The sequence below is a fragment of the Monodelphis domestica genome, chromosome 5 (genome assembly GCF_027887165.1).
Source record: "Monodelphis domestica isolate mMonDom1 chromosome 5, mMonDom1.pri, whole genome shotgun sequence".
Taxonomy (NCBI): Eukaryota; Metazoa; Chordata; class Mammalia; order Didelphimorphia; family Didelphidae; genus Monodelphis; species Monodelphis domestica.
The window spans coordinates 218833359-218859378 of NC_077231.1; the positions used below are offsets into that span (position 1 = coordinate 218833359).

At 36.7% G+C, this 26020-nt stretch overlaps 2 protein-coding genes across 2 annotated transcripts; one reads left to right on the plus strand and one right to left on the minus strand.

Annotated features, from left to right (window-relative positions):
* Positions 1 to 8391: 8391 nt before the first annotated feature.
* LOC100618547 (olfactory receptor-like protein OLF3) lies at positions 8392 to 16092 on the minus strand (the record flags this gene model as incomplete). The annotated part of the gene is made up of 2 exons (XM_056797321.1): positions 15198 to 16092; positions 8392 to 8402 (listed from the first exon to the last, which is right to left on the minus strand). Coding segments are annotated over exons 1-2 (906 nt in total), but the record flags the coding sequence as incomplete, so codon positions are not given.
* Positions 10269 to 11216, plus strand: T2R41 (bitter taste receptor Modo-T2R41). Its single transcript, NM_001039870.1, is given in 1 exon segment — positions 10269 to 11216. A coding segment is annotated over 1 exon segment (948 nt).
* Positions 16093 to 26020: the final 9928 nt, after the last annotated feature.

The window sequence follows — 26020 nt, forward strand, 5'->3', positions numbered from 1 at the left end:
AGTCATTACAATTGAAAAAAGATAAGAAAATAACAATTAAGGCACATACTCTTGACTAAATCTTCCATCTCTTCCTAGAACTAGTTTATTGGATCTTCAGAATGTGTCTATTATTCCTCTGCACGGTTTTAGGGGTAACCCTGAGGGGTTGTGGGTTCTAATACTGTTGTACACGAACTCCCCCATATGATGCACCCCCCATAGCATTTACTGATTAATATATCCCTAATATCAACTAACTAATGAACATCTATTAGTTTTTGTTTCTTTTTAAGCCTTTACCTTTTGTCTTGGAATCTGTATTGAGGGTGAAATGTCTTGCCCAAGGTCACACAGCTAGGAAGTTCCTGAGGACAGATTTGAACCCAGAACCTCCTTTCTCTACTCTTGGCTCTCTAGTTGCCTCTTAAGGAAAGGGTTTGGTAGGACTCAGTAGCTCCTATGACCTCAGAGAAGCAGAGCAATGCCTAGTTAGTCATTCTGCTAGACAGACTTCTAGATTTCTTACCTTTTCTGTCCCTTATTTCCAGGTTTAGTTCCAACTATGGGTACGCAAGTTTGAAAGAGTTGTTTCCCAACCTGGTCTCAAAAGTTCATAGTCATAGATGGTTGGAATTGGAAGAGATCTTAGTGGTTGCCCAGTACAACTTATACCTGAGCAGAAGCCCCTACTAAGATATACCTGACAAGCGAGCTTCCAGCTTGTTTTAAGACTTCCAATTGCTGAGAACTAATGACCTCCTAAGGCAGCCCAGTTCATTTTGAGGGACCTTTAATTGTTTCCGTCCATTGCTCATAATCCTGCCCTTTGGTGATGAGTAAAAGAAAACAGCAATCACCCAAATTCCTCTTCAAATATTTAGGAACTGCTAATATTTGTCCCTCTTCTCCCATTGCTTTCTTTTCTCCAAGCTAAGTAGACCCAGTTCCTTGCACTAACCCTTAATTAGGTATAGTTTCCTAATTCTTTGCCATCTTGATGGTCCAACTCTTTTCAATATTTTTTTTCTAAGTTGTTGCAACTAAAACTGAACCTGATACTTAAAATGTTTTCTGCTTAGGGACTTTAGGGACTATAGTTCCCTATAGGACTATAGGGAACAATGGGACTATAAATCTCCCTGATTTTGGACACCATTCCTCTAGAAATGCACCTTAAGGGTACATGATCTATTTTCAGTTACCATATCATTTATTGATTGATATTCAGCTTGAATCAGCTGGTTCTGTTCTTGCCTTCAGTCATCCTGGAGTTTATTGAAGGGTTGATTGGTTTCTCTCAGTTACTCTCTGTAAGGGTCCCCAGCAGACTCCAACCAACTTTTTATTATATCTTTGTGGTGGAGATGAACTAGAAATTGAGGGGATGACCATCAACTGGGGAATGGCTGAAGAAATTATAGAATATGCTCTTATGGATTACTATTGCACTGTAAGAAATGATGAGCAAGCTAATTAAAAAAAACACTACGAAAAGACCTAAATGAAATTATTCAGAGCAAAATGAGCAGAGCCAAGATAACATTATGTATAGCTACAGAATTAATGTCTGAAGAATAATTTGTGTACATCCACCTTCAGATAAAAGAATGAGCAAGACAAAGTTTGATATACGCATTTTTTTTTGTCAATTGATGCTTTCTCTAGTGAGGGGAGTGGCTATAGGGAGGGAGATACCTGGGAACTTGAATGTAACAAGTAAATAAAGTTAAAAAAAATAAGACATTCAAGTACACTCACACAAAAGAAGTTTGCATTCCTTTCCAGGGTACTACTTTTCCAAGGGCCCTCTTTCTCTGCCAACTTGGATTCCTAGTTTATTGACAAAACTTAGATCACGGACAAGTTTTACTATATATACTTATTTCTCTGTTTATCTGCCATCAGGTAAAGACTACTCTCAGAGGAGTGTTCATCTCTGAAAAGAATTTTTTTTTTTCCCATAGGGTCATAAAAAGATAATTCTGGGGCAGCTGGGTAGCTCAGTTGATTGAGAGCCAGCCCTAGAGATGGGAGGTCCTAGGTTCAAATCTGGCATCAGACACTTCCCAGCTGTGTGACCCTGGGCAAGTTACTTGACCCCCATTGCCTAGCCCTTACCACTCTTCTGCCTTGGAGCCAATACACAGTAATGACTCCAAGATGGAAGATAAGGGTTTAAAAAAAAAAGGTAATTCTCTCTCTTACCCTTACTCCTAAGGATGGGGCATCTCAATCTCTAAAATCCAAGGCTTGGCAGACCATCTGGAGGAAGAGCCATGTTTTTAGGGAATAAGGTTGAGAGACAGCTTGGTACAAAGAAAGAAGCATTCTCAAATGAGAAAATATGGGTTCACCCAAAGAGATAATGAGGGAAAAGACTTGTACAAAAATATTTATAGCTACCCTCTTTGTGGTGGCAAAAAATTGGAAAATGAGGGGATGTTCTTCAATTGGGGAATGTCTGAACAAATTGTGGCATATGCTGGTGATGGAATACTATTGTGCTAAAAGGAATAATGAACTGGAGGAATTACATGTGAACTGGAAGGACCTCCAGGAATTGATGCAGAGTGAAAGGAGTAGAACCAGGAGAACCTCATACACAGAGATGGATACACTGTGGCACAACTGAATGTAATGGACTTCTCTAGATCCAGGACAATTCGGAGGGACTTATGAGAAAGAACGCTATCCACATTCAGAGGAAAATCTGTGGGAGTAGAAACACAGAAGAAAACCAACTGCTTGATCACATGGGTTGATGGGGATGTGATTGGGGATGTAAACTCTAAATGATCACTCTATTGCAAATATTAATAATATGGAAATAGGTCTTTTTTTAAAAACATTATTTTATTTGGTCATTTTCATACATTATTCATTGGAAACAGAGATCATTTTCTTCCCTCCCCTTCCCCCCCGCCACCCCTCCCCTATCCAATTCCACTGGGTATCACATGTGTCCTTGCTCCGAACCCATTTCCTTGTTGTTAGTATTTGCATTAGGGTGCTCATTTAGCGTCTCTCCTCAATCATATCCCCTCCACCCCTGTAGTCAAACAGTTGATTTTCCTCGGTGTTTTTCACTCCCACAGTTTGTCCTCTGCTTGAGGATAGCTTTTTTTCTCATAGATCCCTGCAGATTGTTCAGGGACATTGTATTGCCATTAATGGAGAAGTCCATTACAATCCATTGAACCACAATGTATCAGTCTCTGTGTACAATGTTTTCCTGGTTCTGCTCCTCTCGCTCTGCATTACTTCCTGGAGGTTGTTCCAGTCTCCATGGAACTTCTCCACTTTATTATTCCTTTTAGCACAATAGTATTCCATCACCAACATACACCATAGTTTGTTCAGCCATTCCCCAATTGAGGGGCATCCCCTCATTTTCCAATTTTTTGCCACCACAAAGAGCGCAGCTATGAATATTGTTATGCAAGTCTTTTTCCTTATTATCTCTTTGGGGTACAAACCCCAGCAGTGCTATGGCTGGATCAAAGGGCAGACATTCTTTTATTGCCCTTTGGGCATAGTTCCAAATTGCCCTCCAGAATGGCTCCACCAGCAATGAATTAGTGTTCCCACTTTGCCACATCTCCTCCAGCATTCATTACTTTCCTTTGCTGTCATGTTGGCCAATCTGCTAGGTGTGAGGAGGTACCTCAGAGTTGTTTTGATTTGCATCTCTCTGATTATAAGAGATTTAGAACATTTTTTTATGTGCTTATTAATAGTTTTGATTTCTTTAACTGAAAACTGCCTATTCATGTCCCTTGCCCATTTTTCAATTGGAGAATGGCTTGATTTTTTGTACAACTGGTTTAACTCTTTATAAATTTGAGTAATTAGACCTTTGTCAGAGGTTTTTGTTATAAAGATTATTTCCCAATTTGTTGCCTCCCTTCTAATTTTAGTTACATTGGTTTTGTTTGTACAGAAACTTTTTAATTTGATGTAGTCGAAATTGTTTATTTTACATTTTGTGACTCTTTCTAAGCCTTGCTTGGTTTTAAATTCTTTCCTTTCTCAAAGGTCTGACATGTATACTATTCCGCGTTCACCTAATTTACTTATAGTTTCCTTCTTTATGTTCAGGTCATTCACCCATTCTGAGTTTATCTTGGTGTAGGGTGTGAGGTGTTGATCCAAACCTAATCTCTCTCACACTGTCTTCCAATTTTCCCAGAAGTTTTTATCAAATAGTGGATTTTTGTTCCAAAAGCTGGGGTCTTTGGGTTTGTCATAGCCTGTCTTGCTGAGGTCATTTACGCCAAGTCTATTCCACTGATTCTCCTTTCTGTCTCTTAGTCAGTACCAAATTGTTTTGATGACTACTGCTTTGTAATATAGTTTGAGATCTGGGACTGCAAGGCCACCTTCCTTTGTATTTTTTTTTCATTATTTCCCTGGATATCCTTGATCCTTTGTTCTTCCAAATGAACTTTGTTATGGTTTTCTCTAATTCAGTAAAAAAGTTTTTTGGAAGTTCAATGGGTATGGCGCTAAATAGATAGATAAGTTTGAGTAAGATGGTCATTTTTATTATGTTAGCTCGTCTCACCCATGAACAATCAATGTTATTCCAATTGTTTAGATCTAGTTTTAATTGTGTGGAGAGTGTTTTATAGTTGTGTTCATATAGTTCCTGTGTTTGTCTCAGCAGATAGATTCCTAAGTGTTTTATATTGTCTCGGGTGACTTTAAATGGAATTTCTCTTTCTAATTCTTGCTGCTGAACTGGGTTGGAGATATATAGAAATGCTGATGACTTATGCAAGTTTATTTTGTATCCTGCAACTTTGCTAAAGTTGTTGATTATTTCGACTAGCTTTTTGGTTGATTCTCTAGGATTCCTTAAGTAAATCATCATATCATCTGCAAAGAGTGACAGTTTAGTCTCCTCATTGCCAATTTTAATACCTCCAATTTCTTTTTCTTCTCTAATTGCTACTGCTAGTGTTTCTAGTACAATATTAAATAGTAAACTTGATAAAATAGGCATCCTTGTTTCATTCCTGATCTTATTGGGAAGGCTTCAAGTTTATCCCCATTGCAGATGATGCTTGCTGATGGTTTTAGATATATACTGTTTATTATTTTTAGGAAAGGCCCTTCTATTCCTTTACTTTCTAGTGTTTTCAATAGGAATGGGTGTTGTATTTTATCAAAGGCTTTTTCTGCATCTATTGAGATAATCATGTGATTTTTGTCGGTTTGCTTTTTAATATGGCCAATTATGTGGATGGTTTTCCTAATATTGAACCATCCTTGCATTCCTGGTGTGAACCCTACCTGATCATAGTGGATAACCCTTGTGATGACTTGCTGGAGTCTTTTTGCTAGTATCCTATTTAAGATTTTTGTGTTTATATTCATTAGGGAGATTGGCCTATAGTTTTCTTTCTCTGTTTTTAATCTGCCTGGCTTTGGGATCAGTACCATGTTTGTGTTGTAAAAAGAATTTGGTAGAACTCCTTTTTGGCTTATTCTGTCAAATAGTTTGTATAATATTGGGATTAGTTGTTCTTTGAATGTTTAATAGAATTCATTTGTGAATCCATCTGGACCTGGGGATTTTTTCCTAGGGAGTTCTTTGATGGCTTGTTCAATTTCTTTTTTTCTCATATGGGGTTGTTTAGGTAATTCATTTCTTCCTCTTTTAGTCTAGGCAATTTATATTTTTGTAAGTATTCATTCATATCACCTAGATTGACATATTTGTTGCCATATAATTGGGCATAGTAGTTTTTAATGATTGCCTTAATTTCCTCTTCATTAGAGGTGGGGTCTCCCTTTTCATCTTGGATACTGTCAATTTGTTTTTTTTTTCTTTCCTTTTTGAAATTAGACTGACTAGTACTTTATCCATTTTATTTGTTTTTTTTCAAAGTACCAGCTTCTAGTCTTACTTATTAAATCAATAGTTCTTTGACTTTCAATTTTATTGATTTCTCCTTTGATTTTTAGAATCTCTAATTTAGTCTTCATCTGAAAATTTTTAATTTGTTCACTTTCTAGTTTTTTAATTTCCATGCCCAATTCATTGATCTCTGCCATTCCTAATTTGTTTATATATGAACTCAAGGATATAAATTTCCCCCTGAGTACTGCTTTGGCTGCATCCCATAGGCTTTGAAAGGATGTCTCACCATTGTCATTTTCTTCAATGAAGTTATTGATTGTTTCTACTAGTTCTTTAACTAGCCGGTTTTAGAGAATCATATTGTTTAATTTCCAATTAATTTTTGATTTATCTTTCCATGTACCCTTACTAATTATTATTATTTTCATTGCATTATGTTCTGAGAAGGTTGCATTTATTATTTCTGCCCTTTTGCACTTGTTTGCAATGTTTTTGTGCCCTAATACATGGTCAATTTTTGTGAATGTACCATGTGCTGCTGAAAAGAAGGTGTATTCCTTTTTGTCCCTATTTATTTTTCTCCACATGTCTACTAACTCTAATTTTTCTAAGATTTCATTTGCTTCTCTCACCTCTTTCTTATTTATTTTTTGGTTTGATATTTCTAGTTCAGATAGAGGGAGGTTCAGATCTCCCTCTAGTATAGTTTTTCTGTTTATTTCATCCTTGAGCTCCTCTAATTTCTCCTTTAGAAATTTGGATGCTCTGCCATTTGGTGCATACATATTGAGTACAGATATTTCCTCATTGTCTATACTGCCTTTTATCAGGATGTAATTATCTTCCCTATCTCTTTTAACTAGATTTATTTTTACTTTGGCTTTGTCAGATATCATGATTGTGACTCCTGCCTTCTTTTTATCAGTTGATGCCCAATAGATTTGGCTTCATCCTCTTACTTTCACCCTATGTGTATCTACCTTCCTCATGTGTGTTTCCTGCAGACAACATATGGTAGGGTTTTGGGTTCTAATCCACTCTGCTATTCACTTGACTTTTATGGGTGAGTTCATTCCATTTACATTCAGAGGTATGATTCCTAGCTGTGTATTTCCCAGCATTTTGATTTCTACTCCTGGTCCTGCCTTTTCTTCTTTCACTAGTTCCTTTTACACCAGTGTTGTTTATAAACAGTCCCCCTAGTTCCCACCCTTATTTTACTTCCCTTTCTGCCCTCCCTCCCTTCTTATTCCCCCCCTTATTTTCATTGCAGTCTTTTTAAAACTGCCCCCCCACCTTCTTCCTCCCTTTTACTGCTTCCCTCCCCACCAGTCCATTTTTTACCCTTCTACTCCCCTATAGGGCGCAAATCTATTCTCTGCCCCAATGGATTGGATTGTTCTTCCCTCTTTGGGTCAATTTCAAAGCACATAAGAGTTGAGTATTTCCTATCTCCAACCTCTTTACCCTTCCAGTGTATCGATGTTCTCCCCCCTCCTGTCATGAGCTACTTTGTGACATATCAATTTACCCCCATTTGTTTCTTTTCCCATTTCTTTTAGTATTAGCCTCTTTTTTTTCCAGTTCTGGTTTACACACACACATATATATATATATTTACACATATATGTACACACACATGTATATATATTTATGCATGCATATATCTATATACCTATTTATGTCTTGTCCTTTCATCCTATACAGTTTGTCACTGTTCCCTCTAAGTGTAATTCTTCTAGCTGCCCAGGTGATAGCAACAGTTTTTAAGAGTTACCAATGACCTATTTTCTTATAGTGATACATATTTTAACTTATTGAGTCTCTTAAAAAATTTTGTTGTTGTTTTGTTTTGTTTTTCTTTCCCCCCTCTTTTTAAATTACCTTTTGATGATTCTCTTGAGTTCTGTGCTTGGACATCAAATTTTCCATTCAGGTGTGGTCTTTTCTTTACAAATGCTTGGAATTCTTCTATTGTGTTGAATGACCATACTTTCCCCTGTAAGAATATAGTCAGATTTGATGGGTATTTTATTCTTGGTTGTAGACCTAGTTCTCTTGCTTTCTGGAATATCATATTCCATGCCTTTTGGTCCTTCAGTGTGGATGCAGCCAGATCCTGAGTTATCCTCACTGTGTTTCCATGGTATCTGAATGGCTTCTTCTTGGCAGCTTATAATATTTTTTATTTGGTCTGATAATTCTTGAATTTGGCTATAACATTCTTGGGTGTTGTCAGTTGGGGATTAAATACAGGAGGTGATCTGTGAATTCTTTGAGTCTCCACTTTCCCCTCTTGTTCTAGGATATAGGGACAGTTTTCCTGAATAATTTCCTATAGTATTATGTCCAGGCTTTTTCTTTTGTCATGGTCTTCTGGTAGACCTATGATTCTTAAATTGTCTCTTCTCAAATAATTTTCTAAATTCTCTGTTTTGTGAATGAGATGCTTCATATTTTCCTCAATTTTTTCATTCTTTTCATTTTGCTTTATAGTGTCCTGCTGCCTTGTGAGGTCACTTAATTCCAGTTGTTGTATTCTGGTTCTTAAAGACTGGATTTCATCCCTGGCTTTTTGGTCATCCCTCTCCTTCTGATCTGATTTTTTTTGGAGGTCATCTTTCATCCTCTTTACCTTGTCTTTCATCTCCTTTTTCTCATCTTTCATCTTCTTTACCTCATCTATCATCTCCTTTGCCTCATTTTCCAGCTGGTTGATTTTGGCTTTCAAGACACTATTTTCTTGTTTTAGTTCAAGTGCCTCTGTTTCCAGATTACTTATCTTAATTTTTAAGTTCTTTTCCCAATTGTCTTCAGCCTCTCTTAATTGTGTTTTGAGTTCTTCCACAGTCTGTATCCAGTTTGCTGGGGTTTCTGGTTTATTGTTTGCTGATCTCTCCCCCTCTGTTCCATTTGCCACTGTCTATTATAGTTTCTTTCTTCTTTTTCTGTTGTTTGCTCAAATTCACCCCTTCTTCACTCCCCGTATTTGTCTGTGCTCTTGCTCCTCTCATTTTTTTTTTTTTGGTTTGGGGGCTTCTGTTAGTTTCCCCTCTTGGAGCTTTAACAGGAGATCTCATGGTGTAGTCTCTGGTGGAGGTTTGTTGGGGTTTGAGCTTCTCTGTCCTCTGGAGTCTTTTGATTGGATTAAAGTCCAGCAGTCAATGAGGATGAGTGTGGAGCCTGGGCTTCCCTGAGTTCTGGAGAATTTTGATGGGATTAAGTTCATCTTAGTTGGGCTGGGTGTGCTCTGAGTCCAAAACTTCCTGGGAGGCTGGAGCAAATATGGAGGATCTCCACAGCTCTGGCCAGGCTGCCAGGTCTATGCTCCCTCTCTAGCTCCTTCCCCGCCATTTGTGTTAGACATTGAACTTATCACAGCCCTGGTTGCAATGTACACCCTCCAGATCAGCACCTTTGCCTGCCCAGAGGTTCCCGCTGCCACTGGAGTCTGGGAGTCTCAGTGCTCTGGGTGGGAGGGGGGATGGGACCTGGGACCTTCCTTCTATCTTCCCCTTAAACCGGAGTGTTCTCAGATTCTGTCTTTTTTTTTGGGGGGGGGTGTACCTTTTGAATTAAGTCCAGCAAGAGGGTCCCTTGGCTCTGTCTTGTTGTTAAGTTTGTTTTTCAGTCCTCTGGGAGCATTCAGTTTATGATCGGTTAGGAAGGGCATTCAGAGATCTAAACTTCTGCTCCTTCTAGGCCGCCATCTTGACTCCGCCTTCTGGAAATAGGTCTTGATCAATAATACATGGAAAACCCAGTGGAATTGCTTCTTGGCTATGGGAGCGGGGAGGGAGGAGAAGAAGGAAAGAATATGAATCATTTAACCTTGGAAAAATATTCTAAAATAAATAAATAAATACTAAAAAAGATATGGGTTCAAATTCCATCTCTGAAGCTTAAGACTTGTGTGACCTTGGGCAAGTCACAACCTCTCTTAGAGGATGACAAGAAACTGGACAGGCAGAGACAGATAGGCTTCAATAAGACATTCCATGAAGTCAAGCACTCTTAAATCTACAAGATCACAGATTCATTTAACTATCTCAATTTTTTTATTTGCAGAATTTGGGGACTAGATGGCACCTGAAGACCTTTCCATCTCTTGATCTATGTTCTTATGATAGTTTAAATGCTCAATTTCTATGACAAGAGCCTGGAGCAATTATTTTTACTGATCTAGGCAAATCACATATAGTTGAAAAGAGCAATGGTAAGTGAACCTGGTGGAGATTTGCATCCCCACAGAGGTGTACAGATCTTTCTTTCCCAACCTCACAGTATTTCTGTACTGTGGCTTAGAGGGAAAGGGTAAGGCATTTTCCCTTACCATCCCATAAAGCAAAGAAGGTGCTTCATGGATCAGAGACCAACAGAGACCTAAGAGGCAAGAACAGTCACTAGAGGAGCAACTGAAATGGTAGCAGCACTCATTATCTTCTCTATGGTTCTCTATGCCCTATTGTGCCTTCTGGGGATCATGGCTAATGCCTTCATTGTTGTGGTATTGGGAAGGGAGTGGGTTCGATGCCACCGGCTGTCTCCTTCTGACATGATCCTGATCAGTCTGGGCATCTCCCGCTTCTGCCTGCAGTGGGTTGGAATGATAAACTGCTTTTACTATTTTCTCCACAGGACACAATATAACACGGGGCTTGCCCGCCAGTACTTTGGGCTTTACTGGGATTTTCTGAATACGTCCACATTCTGGTTTGGCACTTGGCTTAGTGTCCTCTTTTGTGTGAAGATTGCAAACTTCACTCATCCCATTTTCCTTTGGCTGAAGTGGAGAGTCAATGACCTAATACCGTGGCTTCTACTAGTTTCCCTGCTAATCTCGTTCATTGTCACCATGCTATTTTTTGTGGGGAACAACATTATGTACCAGGCATTTTTGAAGGGGACATTCTCTGGGAACCTAACCTTATATGGCTTCGCTAAGAGACTAGAAATCCAGTATTTCCTCCCTTTGAAACTCATTGCTTTGTCTATCCCCTGTTCTATGTTCATAGTCTCAACAGTTCTTCTGATTGCCTCTCTGCGGAGACACTCCTGCAGAATGCAACACAGTGCCCGAAGGACCCAGGATCCAAGTGCTCAGGCTCACTCCAGAGCTCTGAAGTTTCTGGTTTCTTTCCTGGTCCTCTATGCTCTCTCGTTTCTGTCTTCAATCATTGACGCTGCTGTCTTTGCTTTGATTGAGAAGATCTGGTACTGGCCATGGCAAATTCTGATTTTCTTGTGTGTTTCAATTCATCCCTTCATCCTTATCTTTGGAAACTCCCAGCTAGGAGGAACTCTCAGGAAGCTCCTTCGGCTGCCTAAAACCTTCTGTAATGACAAGGGGACATCGTCTCCTTCCTAGAATATGTGCCTTTTGCTTAAAAAAAAAAAAAAGACTCCATTGAGGACCGGAGCAGAGCGTATCCTTTGATCTTAAAGTTTTCATTCTATTGGAGTTCAGATGGAAATAAAACATTTTCCTTGTTCATCATTCTCCTACTTAGATATTCTAATGAATTTGTGATCTCATGGATTTAAAAGTGCCCGATTTCCCGTGATTCTTTATTGAAGCCGTTTTGAGCCCGCCCATCCTCTTGTCCTCCCCCAAGCTGACCATAAGGGGTCTCAATCTGGAAGCTTTCCTTTCCTTCTGACTTTCCAAGAGCACTAGTGGAATTCTCTAGCTGCCATGTCTCTCATCCTTGTCAGTGTCCCATTCTCCTAAGAAAAGGGGGAGGGGGGCGCGGAATCGTGCAGTTCCCAAAGGACATTTTCCTTTTTTTTTTTAATAATCACAATGACTTTCTTCGAACGACTTTCAGAAAGGTTACCTCTGGGTTGTCATTCAAAAACGAAATGCTTGAGAATTGTCACTCTGTCCCTATGACGAAACCACATTATTTTTCTGTTTAAAAAACTGTTAAAATTTCAGTTTTGATGCTATTTAAAAACCCTTTGTTCAGGATAAGATAGAAGCTCTTTAAAAAATCAATATGAGGAACCTTGGTTAGAGCATTAAATATAGAAGGCAGGCTATAAGAAGCTCCAGTTGCCAGGGTATCTGTTTGATATTCAGGGTACATCCAGGGTGATGTCTGATATTAGGAGAGGCCAATGTAAGGGAATTTCAAGCAACAGTTTCCTTTCAGGAAGAGGAACGTTCATAGAATCTTCTTTGATTTAGGGCTAAAAAGACCTTAGAAGTTTTATCTCTTCATTTTGCATTGGAGGAAAATAAAATCTAGACCAGTGGGTCCCAACCTTTTTTTGATTCTTGATCTTCTTTCAACAACAACAAATGTATTGTGAATTCCCAAGGTAATTTAAGACTATTATTGCTTATACCAACTAAAATGGCAACATTCATTTTTAAAAGCTCAAAATTAAAATTCACCTCATATAATTTCAATTTAAAAACCTATAGTATTAGGTTTCCTTTTATCATGAACACAATGTAAAATTATAAAGATTATTTTAAAATTATAAAAATGTGTTACAATAAGGTTTTAAAACTAAGCATAAAATTATTAAATATAAAAATAAAATAAATGTTTTATATGGAATATTCTGTAAGACTTTTTAGGGGAGTAATTCAGTAAGACCTCATATATTCACTATGATCCATAAGGCTTTGTGTTAAGTTTCTTCATCATTTTTGTTGAATATAAATAACATTTTATTTTTTATTTTTTTTCAAATCCTTACCTTCCATCTTGGAGTCAATACTGTGTATTGGTTCCAAGGCAGAAGAGTGGTAAGGGCTAGGCAATGGGGGTACAGTGACTTGCCCAGGGTCACATAGCTAGGAAGTGGCTGAGGCCAGATTTGAACCTAGAACCTCCCATCTCTAGGTTTAGCTCTCAATCCACTAAGCTACTCAGCTGTCCCCTAAATAACATTTTAGATGAAGTAAGAAACAACTTGAAAAATATTTAACATAATGTAATAATCTTATTGAATTTTTTTATTTGAACAAAGGTTTGTAGTATTTGGCTCAATACCAGATAAACACAGTCTTAAGTCTGGTTCTGCCTTGAGTTTGAGATGAACACATATTTCTACATATATGCATGCTTTATAATACTATGTCCCTGGCATAGGTGAAGAGAGCCATCTCATAAGACAGGGAGACCATAGGGAGGTGGGAGGTAGGAGTTCCAAGGCATTGTATCATCTCTGTGTGAAATGGTTGGGAAGGATAGCTACTATGATGTGGACATAGAAAAGGGATAATGTATGTATACAAATGTGTTACTTCTGACCTGAAAATAATTTGAGCTCATAATACAGAGGATCATAGATGTTATTTAGTCTAACTCTCTAATTTTACAGCCGAGGGGTCTGATATGTGGGGAGGTTAAACAGTTTGTTCGAGGCCACACAGGTAGATCACTTTCTCAAAGCAACGTGGGATCTTTGCCATGATGTCAGGCCACTTAGCAAAGGATCTAAGGATGTTAATTGCCATCCTCTTTCTAAATACCCACCACTTCTCCAATGTCTTCCCAACCTTCCAGAGGATCCCTTGGATTCATGCCATATTGTTCTTTTTAAAGGAAATGTGTATGTTATATTTGGTATCTGTCATATTCCATTCTTCTGTTTATCTTCACATTGTATATAGTATCTCAACATCTCAACATAGCAATTTGGATGTACTATGTACAAATATAAAATGTGCCAAATTATAAATCATTATTACTTCTCTAAAGGTTATGAAAATAATAATAATAGCATATATATGTTTTTAAACTGTTTACATAGCACTTTAAGATATATATATACAGAGAGAGAGCATGTTTTTTGTTACCATTTATTTTCATTTTTATATAACAATATAATATGTAACATAACTATAATATAATATGTGTGATAAATATATAATAAATATGCTTTTCCAAGAGAAAATAATTCTTACAGTAATTATATACAAAGATCTATGTCTTCCTTCCCTGCCTTCTACCCCTCTCCCCTGCCCAAAAGGGAAGGTAATATGATATATAGTCTGTATATATTTTATCATATTATTAGTCTATTTCCATGTTCTTCATGTTGTGAAACAAGACACATATTGCTCACGCTAGAGAAAAATTCATGGAGGAAATAAAATGAAGAATGACATGTTTCAATCAGCATTCGAACTCTGTTCCTTTTATGGTGGTGAATATCCTTTATCATCATGAGTCTTGGAGTTGTCCCAGATCCTTTCTTTGTTGATAATTGTTAAATCATTCACAGCTGATCATCATATACTATTGTTGTTACTGTGTACAGCATTCCCCTGGTTCTGCTCACTTCATTTTGCATCACTTCATATAAGACTTTCCAGGTTTTGGTGATCATCTTGTTTTCATTACAAACATATACCACAACTTATCCAGCCATTTCTCAGTTGATGGACATCTCTTCAATTTTCAATTGTTTGCCATCAAAAAAGAAGCTACCCTAAATATCTTAGAATATATAGTTTCTGTTTCTTTTTCCTTGATCATCTTAGGAAATCATCCCAATAGTAGTATTACAGGGTCAAATATATATATATATATATATATATATATATATATATATGCATATGTATATATAGTTGTGAGTATATACTTTGAAGATTGCTCTCCAGAATGGTTGGATCCATTCATAATTCCACCAACAGTATATTGGTGTCCCGATTTTTCCCTATCCCCATTATCATTATGCCCTTTTATCATTTTAGCCAATCTTATAAGTATTAGGTGACATCTCAGAGTTGTTTTTATTTAAATTTCTCCAAATCAATAATGATTTAAGGTATTTTTTCATATGTTTATTTTTATTTTGATTTTTTTTATCCAAAAGCTCTATATCTTTTGGCCATTTATCAATTGGAAGATGGCTCATATTCTTATATATTTGACAAAGTTCTCTGTATATTTTAGATTTGAGACCTCTATTAAAAAATTGTATATAAAATCCCCTCTCCCAATTTATTACTTTCCGTCTAATTTTGGCTACATTAGTTTTATTTATAGAAAACCTTTTCAATAAGATTTCACTATATAGTAAAAATTATTGGGAAAACTGGAAAGCAGTTTGGTAGAAATTAGGTATAGAGACCAATATCTTATACCATTTACCAAGATAATATCAAAATGGATATATGATATAGGCCTAAAGGGAGATATTATAAACAAATTAGAACAGAGAACATGTTATCTATCAGATTTATGGATAGGAGAAGAATTTATGAATAAACGAGAGATAGAAAGCATTGTGAAATGTAAAGAGGGTAACTTTGAATCTGCCCTATTCTTGAGAATTCTTCCCTTTCTTGTAGAGCAATGGTCTTTCTCCTTTCCTCAGGCTGAGCTCCTTCCTATCACTTTTCTCAGTGGAGCTTTCATATCCTTGTTTCTGAGACTATAAATCAAGGGGTTGAGCATGGGAGTCACCACAGCATAGAAGAGGACTACCATTTTGTCCTGCTCAGCTGAGGCACTGGCACTGGGCTGCATATAGGTTAACAAGGCCATCCCATAAGACATGGAAACCACAGTGAGATGAGAAGTGCATGACCCAAAGGCTTTGTGACGTCCTTCGGTGGAACGGATACGTAGGATAGCTGCTACAATATGAGCATAGGAGAGAGAAACCAGGCAGCAGGGCACCAGTAGCACTATGACACTAGATATTAAAATGATGATCTGATTAATGGTGATGTCTACACAAGCCAACCTCACTAGGGCCAGAGTTTCACAGGCTACATGGTTCAAGACATTCCTTCCACATGTGGGGAGTGTCACTGTGACTGCAGTCTCCACTGCTGAATTGACCAGGCCAATGAGCCAGGAGACTATGGCTAGGCTCACATACATTCCTCGGTGCATGACCATGACATATTGCAAGGGGTCACAGACTGCCACGTAGCGGTCATAAGCCATTGCTGCCAATAGTAGAAACTCAATTCCTCCTAATGCCAAAGAGAATAAGAGCTGGGTTGCACATTGAGTATATGAGATGGTCTTTTTCTCCATGAGAAAGTGTGCTAGCATTTGTGGGATCCCACTGGTGATGGAGAAGAAGAAGTACATGGGGGAGTGGAGTCGAGAATCCAGCCATATCAGAAGGATGATCAGTCCATTACCCAGCAAGGTCAGCAAATATGTTGCCCCAAACAGCACAAAGAGTCCAATTTGAGTCTGCTGGTCAGTGGAGAGTCCCAACAAGATGAACTCATTGACCCAGCTCATGTTATCAGCCCCCATCTAGTAGGGAAGGCCAGGCTTCCAGAGGAGGAGAAGCAATAGCAGAATGCCATTCAGCATAGCATTTGGGGACTTCTGCTTAAGTCTAACCAATTAAATAAAACTCTCTTCTGGGCTCTAACTTGAGAAATCTTGACCTTAGTTTTAAAGGGGAAGCTCTTGGTAGACTCTGTCAATGTTAACTTTTGAGTGATAAAAGTGGCTCCATTTTTAGGCTGTTAACTGTGGTTATCTTTCTAATTTTTCAAACTATGTTATCTTATTAGCAAAACACTGACATTTGTTTCATTATGTAAATTATGGTTTAATAAAAGATCAATGCACTAATTTGTCTCTTGTACTTAAAACATTTGGAATGCTTATTTACAGATGTGGTCAGTGATATGAGAAAATCTAAGCTCTTAGGAGTTATAGCAGCCCATCCTTTCTGGTCTTTCATTGTGATTATCATTCCTCTCATGACTGAGATCTGGGGGCCATCAGACAGAATATTTTTCCTTGTTTTGCTCCTTGAGATGAGTCTCCTAGAAAAATAAACAAACAAAAATTTATCTAAACATGGCACCATCATTTCATTTTAATCTTGTACTGCTTTTGCAACTAGGTGGCTCTGTGGATAGAGTGCCAGACCTGAAATCTGGAGAATTTGACTTCAAATCTGGTCTCAGACAACTTCATTGCTGTGTGACCCTGAACAGGTCACTCCCTCATTTGTCTATCCCTTGCCCTTCTATCTCAGAGTTGTTACTAAGACAGGTAACAAAAGTTTATTTAAAAATAATTATACTACTTTCTAACCCAATAGTAGTGGTAAAACAGAAAGCAGATGAACTGTTAGAAAATGGATATCTAGTCTTGGAGGATGGTTGGGGAATGAATGGGGAGACTTCATGGATCATGATCTGCAAAGGACTGCAGAAACCATCTAGTCCAGCTCCCTCATTTATGTTGGGTCATTTGGGGATACTCTAATTCTAGGAGTGTGTGCATGTGCATGTGCATGTGCATGTGCATGTATATGTGTGTTGGAATATATAGAACATTCATCACTTGACTTAAATGAAACAAATTGTGGAGCTTACTCTGCCTATTCCTAACCACTCCAGAAAGGTAACTAACCCTTTCCCCAAAATGTATTTTGGTGTGAACAGTTGGTTTAAGTTGAATTACTAGAGTAACAAAATTTTTCATCTGGATGGAACTTTAGCAATGGTAGTACAAATCTCCTTGCTTTATAGATAAGAAAATGGAGACTAGAGGGGGAAACCTTCCTTGATATCTTTCTCTCTTTACCTTTTGAGAAAAGGAATTGATCCATTCTCATAATTCTTATAGCACTTTACCTTGATATATCTTAAGTGTTTTTTTCTCACATTATCCTTGTACTTGATTTGTAATTTGTGCACTTGTCCTTCCTTCCCATCTTTACTCTCATCAGATTGCCCTTGAAAGCAGGTCTATGTTGTTGTCTTTTTGGCTCCATCTTTGACTCTTTTTAGCTGAATGACTATGAGCATATCTTTTCTATATCACATTTTCTTCAACCACGCACTGCACCTACCTTATCAGTTAACTGAGGAAATCAAATGAGATAATATATGGAATTTGTTGTTTGTTGTTCAGTCGTGGAGCCTGGAATGACCTGGAAAGGGCTTGGTTGTAGGTTTTAGTAAAGTAGATATCAGGTCAACTGACTCCTCTTGATACCATTTGGTGTTTTCTTAGCAAAGATACTAGAACAGTTTGCTATTTCCTTCCCCAGCTCATTTTTCAGATAGGGAACTGAGGCAACCAGGTTTAAGTGACTTGCCTAGGGTTATACAACTAGTAAGTGTCAATGGAAAATCCCCTACAAAATTTAAAACACTACTAAAATGCCAGCTTTTTTTCTTGCATTCTTTCTAAGAGATACCATGGTCTAATGCACAAAGGGACAATTTTGTAGATAGGAAGAGTTGGATTCAAGTCCTTTTTTCTGACATACACTAGTTATGTGACAATGGATAAATCATGTATGATTTTATTGCTTCAGTTAATTAATTTTCCAAGATGCCAAATTTTAGACCAATTGCTTGTTTGTGTCCTGGAAGGGAATTTTCACATTGAGAATTCTACATAATGATAAAATCACAGACCTGGGCTTTATATATTTTTTTTAAATGCATACCCGATGTTTTAAGTCTTATACTACAATTTTTTATGCTTAGTAATTGCATAATCAATGCTTATTGAATCATAGAAATAGTCAGGATCCAGTCTGATACAGTGAGTAACAGTGGCTCTGAAGTGTTTAATTCTAATATTTTAGTTTTCTCTATTTTCTTAGTTTTTGCAGGCTCAAATCAGAGATTTTTTTTGGCATATTTTGCAACCACATAAAATAAAATAGACAAAAAGATTAATAAAAGTTACATAACCAGGTCAAAGTAATATTAAAAAATATTCAACAGAATGCCATTTGATTGATGGTGTGTGTGTGTGTGTGTGTGTGTGTGTGTGTGTGTGTATGTGTGAAGGGAGATAGTAGTGAAGAAGAGGCATAGAATAATTGAACAACTTAGAGGCTCAGGCTACTAAAAGAGCCTTGATAATAGCCCAGCTCATTCATTAATTCTTTGTTCTTTCACTGATTAAGCAGTTAGTCTATTCATTTCTTCACTCATTAAGCAGTTATTAATCATCTACTATGAGCCCTAAATGTTAGTGTGTATATATATATATATATATATATATATATATATATATATATGTATACACACACACACACACACACACACACACACACACACACACACATATATATAGGCATATATTTACAAAGTAAAAAACAACTTCCTTCCATGAAAGAATTAATATGGGAAAATATTTTGTCTGTTCTTTGGTCCGCCCAGTTGCTAATGCCTTTTCTTTTCAAATTGCCTTCCATCTACTCTATGTAAATCTTGTTTAGGTATCTAGATATTTACATGTCTCACCAATTAGAATAAGAGTTTCTTATGAGCAGAGACTGTACTTGGTTTTCTTGATCTCCCCAATGTTTATGGCACATAGTACTTGATACATAGTAAGTTTTGTTTTTTTTGTTTTTTAAACATTACCTTCTGTCTTAGAGTCAATGCTAAATATTGGTTCCAAGGCAGAAGAGCAGAAAAAGCTAGGAGGTTAAATGATTTACCCAGGGTCACACAGCTAGAAAGTGTCTGAGGCAATATTTGACCCCAGAACCTCCTGGCCTGGCTCTCTGTCCACTGAGATATCTGGCCAACCCTATAGTATAAGCTCTTAATAAATACCCATTGATCACAATATATGCAATGGTCATCCAGCTTCTTAATTAAGCACTTTCATTGACAGGAAACTCACTGCCTTATTGTTCCTTTAATTTTTGAATAATTTAAACTGTTACTTATACTCAACTCTATTTGCTTCCACTGAAACTTGAAGACTGCTCTCATGCCCTTCTACATCTCCTCTCTTTAAGGTTTGCTATCTCAAGTTCCTTCAACACCCTGACTGTCCTCTTTTGGATGTTCTCTATCTAGTCAATATTCTCTCTACAGCAGTGGTTCTCAACCTTTCTAATGCCGTGATCCCTCAATACAGTTCCTCATGTTGCAGTGACCCCAAACCAAAAAATTATTTTGGTGGCTACTTCAAAACTGTAATTTTGCTACAGTTATGATTCGGAATGTAAATACCTGATATGAATTATGTATTCTCATTGCTACAAATTGAGAGGTTGAGAACCGCTGTTCTAGAGCATGGCTCCCAGAATTCAATGATTTCTCTAATTGTGATACAATCATGGAGGAATATAGAGCAATGATCACTAATCCCCCTTCTGAATGCTATGTTTTCTTGAGGCTGCATAGTTTAGAGATACAAATGATGGACTTGAAAATAGAAAATAAAGTAAAATTCCTGAGAATGACTGAAGTGAAATATTTCCCCTTCTTGCATCTCAGTAATCTTATCTAGAATATAAAGGGTTGGACAAGATGGTCTATCTTTCAAGTATATTCCAGTTTTAAATTGATTGATACTATTAATACTATTATTATAAATACATCATTATTATAACAAATATAAGTACATTATTATTATAAGAAAATTATATGAAAGGGACAGCAATTGATTGTGTGCCTTATAAAGGATTATTTTATCTCTTTGGGTTTCATTTTTCTCATTTATAAAATGAGGGGCTTTGGTTAGATGAAATATAAAGTTCCTTCCAGCTCAATCAGTCTAGGCTTATAAATAAAAAGATGTAGCAGTCTGTGATGAGAGGCAACATACTATAATAGAAAGAACACTGACTTCATAGGCAGAGGAAGTAGAATCTGTTACTTAGCTGTGTGGTCTTCACTAAGTCACTTTGCTTTTCTAAGTCTCATTTGTAAAATAAAGTGGTTGGACTAAGTGATGTCTTAGGAGATAGCCACATATTTGTACTCAGATATTTTGTAATTATAAAAAAGGTGGAAAAAAGGGCAAGTAGCCCCTTGACCTTTGGTCATTCCACCCAGGACAAGGATTGGTAGAGTTTGGTGCCAAATAATGGGTTCTTGCTACATGTGCTTAGGTTTCAGAATTGAATTTAATCAAATCAGTCCTTTCATCAGTTAGGAGACAACCTATCTACAGCAATAAAGCTCATTGGGGTTCTCTGTTCAAAGGGTGTGGATTCTGGGGTTCTCCCTATTGACTTGAAGTCCATGGAATTAAAATTGAGGTACTGAGATGCTTAATGAATGAATATTTGTTGAGTTGAACCATGGAGTCCTCTTCATTCTGTAGCTGAGAGGGAGAAGTAGCACACTCTAATCAGGTCCCATCTGTATCTGGCGTCTCTATAAACTGTAAGTCTCTTTGGGATAGGGGTCTTATTTTCTGTAATATTCCTTCCTGGTACTTTCTGGAATACTCTATACTCTTTAGGTACTCTGTCAATGGGGGTGATGATTGATTGATTGACTGATTAGTCTGGTCTTGTTCAGAGGACAAATCAGGGCAGTGAGAAATGCCAATGTAGGCCATTTTGTTCTTACAAGTCAATGAGCAATACTCTTCTCACACTCATTCCATCTTTTTCTTTTCCTTAATAACTCATTTGGTCCAAGTGGCACATCTTAGGCAGTGGGCAGGGTCTCCCAGGAGGGGCAGCTCTTCATTTAGGGCAGGTTTTAAAACAGATTTCTTCTTCAGTCCCTGAAATTATATGTGTGTGTGTGTTTGTGCCATTTATGGCAGTTAACTTTTCCAGAGCTGAGCCCCTTGAGGGTAATTATATTCTCTTGCTATTTTCTTCCTTTTTGTTTTGCCCCCTTTCTTTGCAGTCACTACTCTATGCCCACAGCTTCCCCTCCTCCAAATTCCCTTCAGAATAAACGGTTTGAAAACATTTTATCTGAACTTTTAATTGTGCTCCTGGCCCAGTGAACACTTTCCTCACATGGTCCTTAGTGAATGATACACAGTAGATGATTAAGAAATGCTTGTTATATGTAGTTATCATGTCTCTCCCAAGATAATCTCTTTTCTAAGCTAAACATCACCAGTTCATCAGCTAGTTATGGTATTAACCCGAGGCCCTTCACCATTTTGGCTGCCCTCTTCTGGATGCTTTGTAGTTTATCAATGTCCATAGGAAAAAAGGAAGGATGAAACCATCCCTTCCTATTTCTCTGTCACTAAAACCAACAGATTTTATATTGATGTGTCAATGAACACTATGCCTTGTCTCACTCGAATCAATTCCATCTTGTGGTTTTTGTGAGGAGGGCTCCATTCCACTTAAAATCCAGTGCCATTCTATTCAAAATTCAACCCATTCTCCCTCTTTCCTCTGTTCTAGTTCCCAAATCACCACCAAACATTTATTGATTGCTTACTACATATCTCACAGTATGCTAGCTGCTGGGACAATTACAAAGCCTGGCTAAGAAAGGATTTCTGCTCTCTTGGAACATGCTTGTCTAGGAGAGTCAAGAACTCATTTGTAGATGTTTTTATACTTCAGGTGCTTATAATTTTGTAAGAGTAGGCAATAATGCCACTGACATAGATAAATCACAACCCATCTTGGATATAGTAGAGATAAAGTCTGCTGAGATTTAATACAATATTTGACAAGTGCATTCACAAAGTTTAGAAGAAAACGCTTTGTGGTAATGAGGTACAAAGAAGCATGTCTTTACTATTTGGAGATTCTGGGAAAACTTTTTGGAGTTTTTCATTGCTCCTTATAGATGGGTAGGATTGCAGTGGGCAAAAAAAAAAGAGTAGATAGGCTATTCTGGGCAAAAGCTACAGTCTGTGCAAAGTCACAGAGGAAGGAAAGCATAAAATGTCTTCAGCTAGTAGCTGTTTGGCAGGTCCACAGAGAGAATATGGAGAGGAACAATATGAGGTAGGGAAAGATAGGGTGGTTCCCAAATGTGGAACATCGTGAGTGTCAATTTATCTAGAGTCTCATTTTTTTCCTATTTAAATGTTTTAAAGATTCTTTTTTTTTACATCACTCCTCTTTTCAATGATTCAACTTCTACCTCACAGAAGAACCTTCTCTTTTTAAAAATAACTGTAGTTAAGCAAAACAAATCAACAAATTGGTCTTTCTTAAAAATGTATGCCTCAACACTAATACACTGTTTATGGGGTACAACTATTCTGGAGAGCCATATGGAACCAGACTCAAAACTATGCATATTCTTTGACCCAGAAGACCTCCACTGGTTCTGTATCACAAGGAGATCAGAGATAAGGGAAAAGGATCTACCTGTACCAAAATATTTTTTAACAGCTCTTTTTGTAGTGGAAAAGAATTGGAAGCTGAAGGAATTGTCCATCACTTGGGGGATTGGATGAACAAGTTGTGGTATATAGTTGTAATGGAATATTATTGTGCCATAAATAATTGAATAAGATGAGTTCAGAAAAACCTGTAAGGAAGCAAAGTGAAGTGAGCAGAACAAGGGGAACAATGTACACAGTAACAGAAATATTATATGATCATAAATTGTAATAGTATTGGGATTAGTTGTTCTTTGAAAGTTTGATAAAATTTATTTGTGAATCCATCAGGCCCTGGGGACTTTTTCTTAGGGAGTTCTTTGATGGCTTGTTCAATTTCTTTTTCTCATATGGGATTATTTAAGTATTCTCTTTCTTCTGTTAATCTAGGCAATTGATATTTTTGTAAATATTCATCCACATCACCTAGATTGCCATATTTGTTGCCATATATTTAGGCAAAATAGTTTTTAATGATTGCCTTAATTTCCTCTTCTTTAGAGATGAGGTCTCCCTTTTCATCTTTGATAGTGTTAATTTAGTTTTCTTCTTTCATTTTTTAAATTAGGTTGACCAGTACTTTGTCTATTTCATTTATTTTTTCAAAATACCAGCTTCTAGTCTTATCTATTAATTTAATAGTTCTTTCACTTTTGATTTTATTAATTTCTCCTTTAGTTTTTAGAATCTCTAATTTAGTTTTCATCTGGGGATTTTTAATTTGTTCACTTTCTAGTTTTTTAACTTGCATGCCCAATTCATTGACCTCTGCCCTCCAAAATTTGTTAATATATGAACTCAAGGATATAAATTTCCCCCTGAGTACTGCTTTGGCTGCATCCCATAGATTTTGAAAGGGTGTCTCATCATTGTCATTTTCTTTAGTGAAATTATTAATTGTTTCTATGATTTGTTCTTTAGCTAACAGATTTTGGAGAATCATATTTAATTTCTAATTAATTTTTGATTTGGCTCTCCATGTATTCTTACTAATTATTATTTTCAATTGTATTATGATCTGAAAAGGTTGCATTTATTATTTCTGCTTTTTAGTACTTGTTTGCCAAGTTTTTATGCCCTAGTACATGGTCAGTCTTTGTGAATGTGCCATGTGCTGCTGAAAAGTTGTATTCCTTTTTGTCCCTATTTATTTTTCTCCATATATCTATTAATTCTAATTTTCCTAAGATTCTCTTTCTTATTTATTTTTTGGTTTGATTTATCTAGATTTGATAGAGGAAATTTCAGGTCTCCCACTAGTATAATTTTACTATCTATTTCCTCTTCAACTCCACTAGTTTCTCCTTTAAAAATTTGGATGCTATACCATTTGGTGCATACACCTTCATGATATTTCTATTGTATGTTTGATGTCTTTTATAATGAAATGAAAAATATGTAAAAATATGTGTAAGTACATATAAAAGCATGTCAATCTTATCAGACCACCTCCAGGTGGGAATGGGTAGGGAGGGAGAAAATTTGAATTTTGAAATGTCAAAAAATAATTTTCAAAAATTGTTTATACATTGAACTGAAAAAAATGAAACACTGAGAAAAAATATGGCTTTTTAAAAGCCCCTGCAGTCCACCATCTCTCTGCGGAGAGAAGGTAGGCATAATTCACTATCATTTCTCTGAAGTCAGGATTTAGACTGAATAGATTAGAGTTTTGAAGGTTTACATGGTACTTTTTTTCTCTACATTATTATATTTATCTTTTCTTTTCTCTAAGAGTAGAACTTATAGAGCATCTTCCTCTTTTTCCTAAGGGAAATCCACATGGAATTCAAAATTTCTTATCCCCTTTCCTAGGAGCAGACATATAGCAGAAACTGCTACAACCCCTCTGGTATTCTCTTAGATAGGATAAAAAACCACTCAGTTCTCTAATGTTTTACCTTCTTTCCAGTTAGGAACTCAGCTTTGCTATGATCCCTTCCTCAAACTCAAGGAGCATCCCCCCCCCAAATGTACTAGATCTATTCTTTTTCCCCCAATGAGTCACCTTGTGAAAGAAGATGTGTATATATATATATATATATATATATATATATATATATATGTATGTATATATATATATATATATTATACATCTAAGAAAAAAGTAAATAAAGTAAAATGAAGAAAATAAAGTAAAAAATGATAAACTTCAATCTGCCTTCAGATTTTATTTCTTTCTCTAGAAGTGGATAACATTTTTCATCATGAGACCTTTGGAGTTTTCTGGGATCATTATATTGCTGATAATAGCTAAGACATTTACAGTTGATCATCATACAATATTGCTATTACTGCGTATAATATGGTGTTCTCCTGGTTCTGCTCATTTTACTTTTTATCAGCTTATTTAAGTCTTTACAGGTTTTTTTTCTGAAATCTTGTCTAACATTTCTTATAGCACAATAGTATACCATTACAATCAGATGCCACAATTTGTTCATCCATTCCCTAATTGATGGATATCACCTTAGTTTCCAAGTCACTGTCACCAGAAAAGGAGCTGCTATGAATATTTTTGTACACATTTTGTACCAGTCCTTTCCGACTTTCTTTGATCTCTTTGAGATACAGACCTAGTAGTGGTATTGTTGGAACAAAGGGCATACACAGTTTTATAGTTCTTTGGACATGATTCCAAATTGCTCTCCAGGATAATTACATCAGTTCACGGCTCTACCAAAAGGGTATGTTTCTCAATTTTCCCACATCCCCTCCAACATTATTATATTCCTTTTTTGTCATATTAGTCAATCTAATAGGTGTGAAGTGGCACCTCAGAATTGTTTGAATTTGCTTTCTCTAATCAATAATGATTTGGAGCATTTTTTCATACAACCATAGAGTGTTTTAGTTTCTTCACCTGAAAACTGTCTCTTCATATGTTTTTATTTTCTTTTATCATTTTTCATCTGGGGAATGACATATTCTTATAAGTTTGACTCAGTTCTCTCTATATAAGAGAAATAAGGCCTTTGTCAGAGATACTAGCTATAAAAATTCTGCCCCCACCCCCATTTTCTGTTTTCCTTCAAATCTTGGTTGAATTGGTTTTATTTCAAGGAGCAATTTTAAATTTCATACCCATATGGATTTTTATGGATTATCAGTAGTTGTCTAATTCCTACTCAAGAGA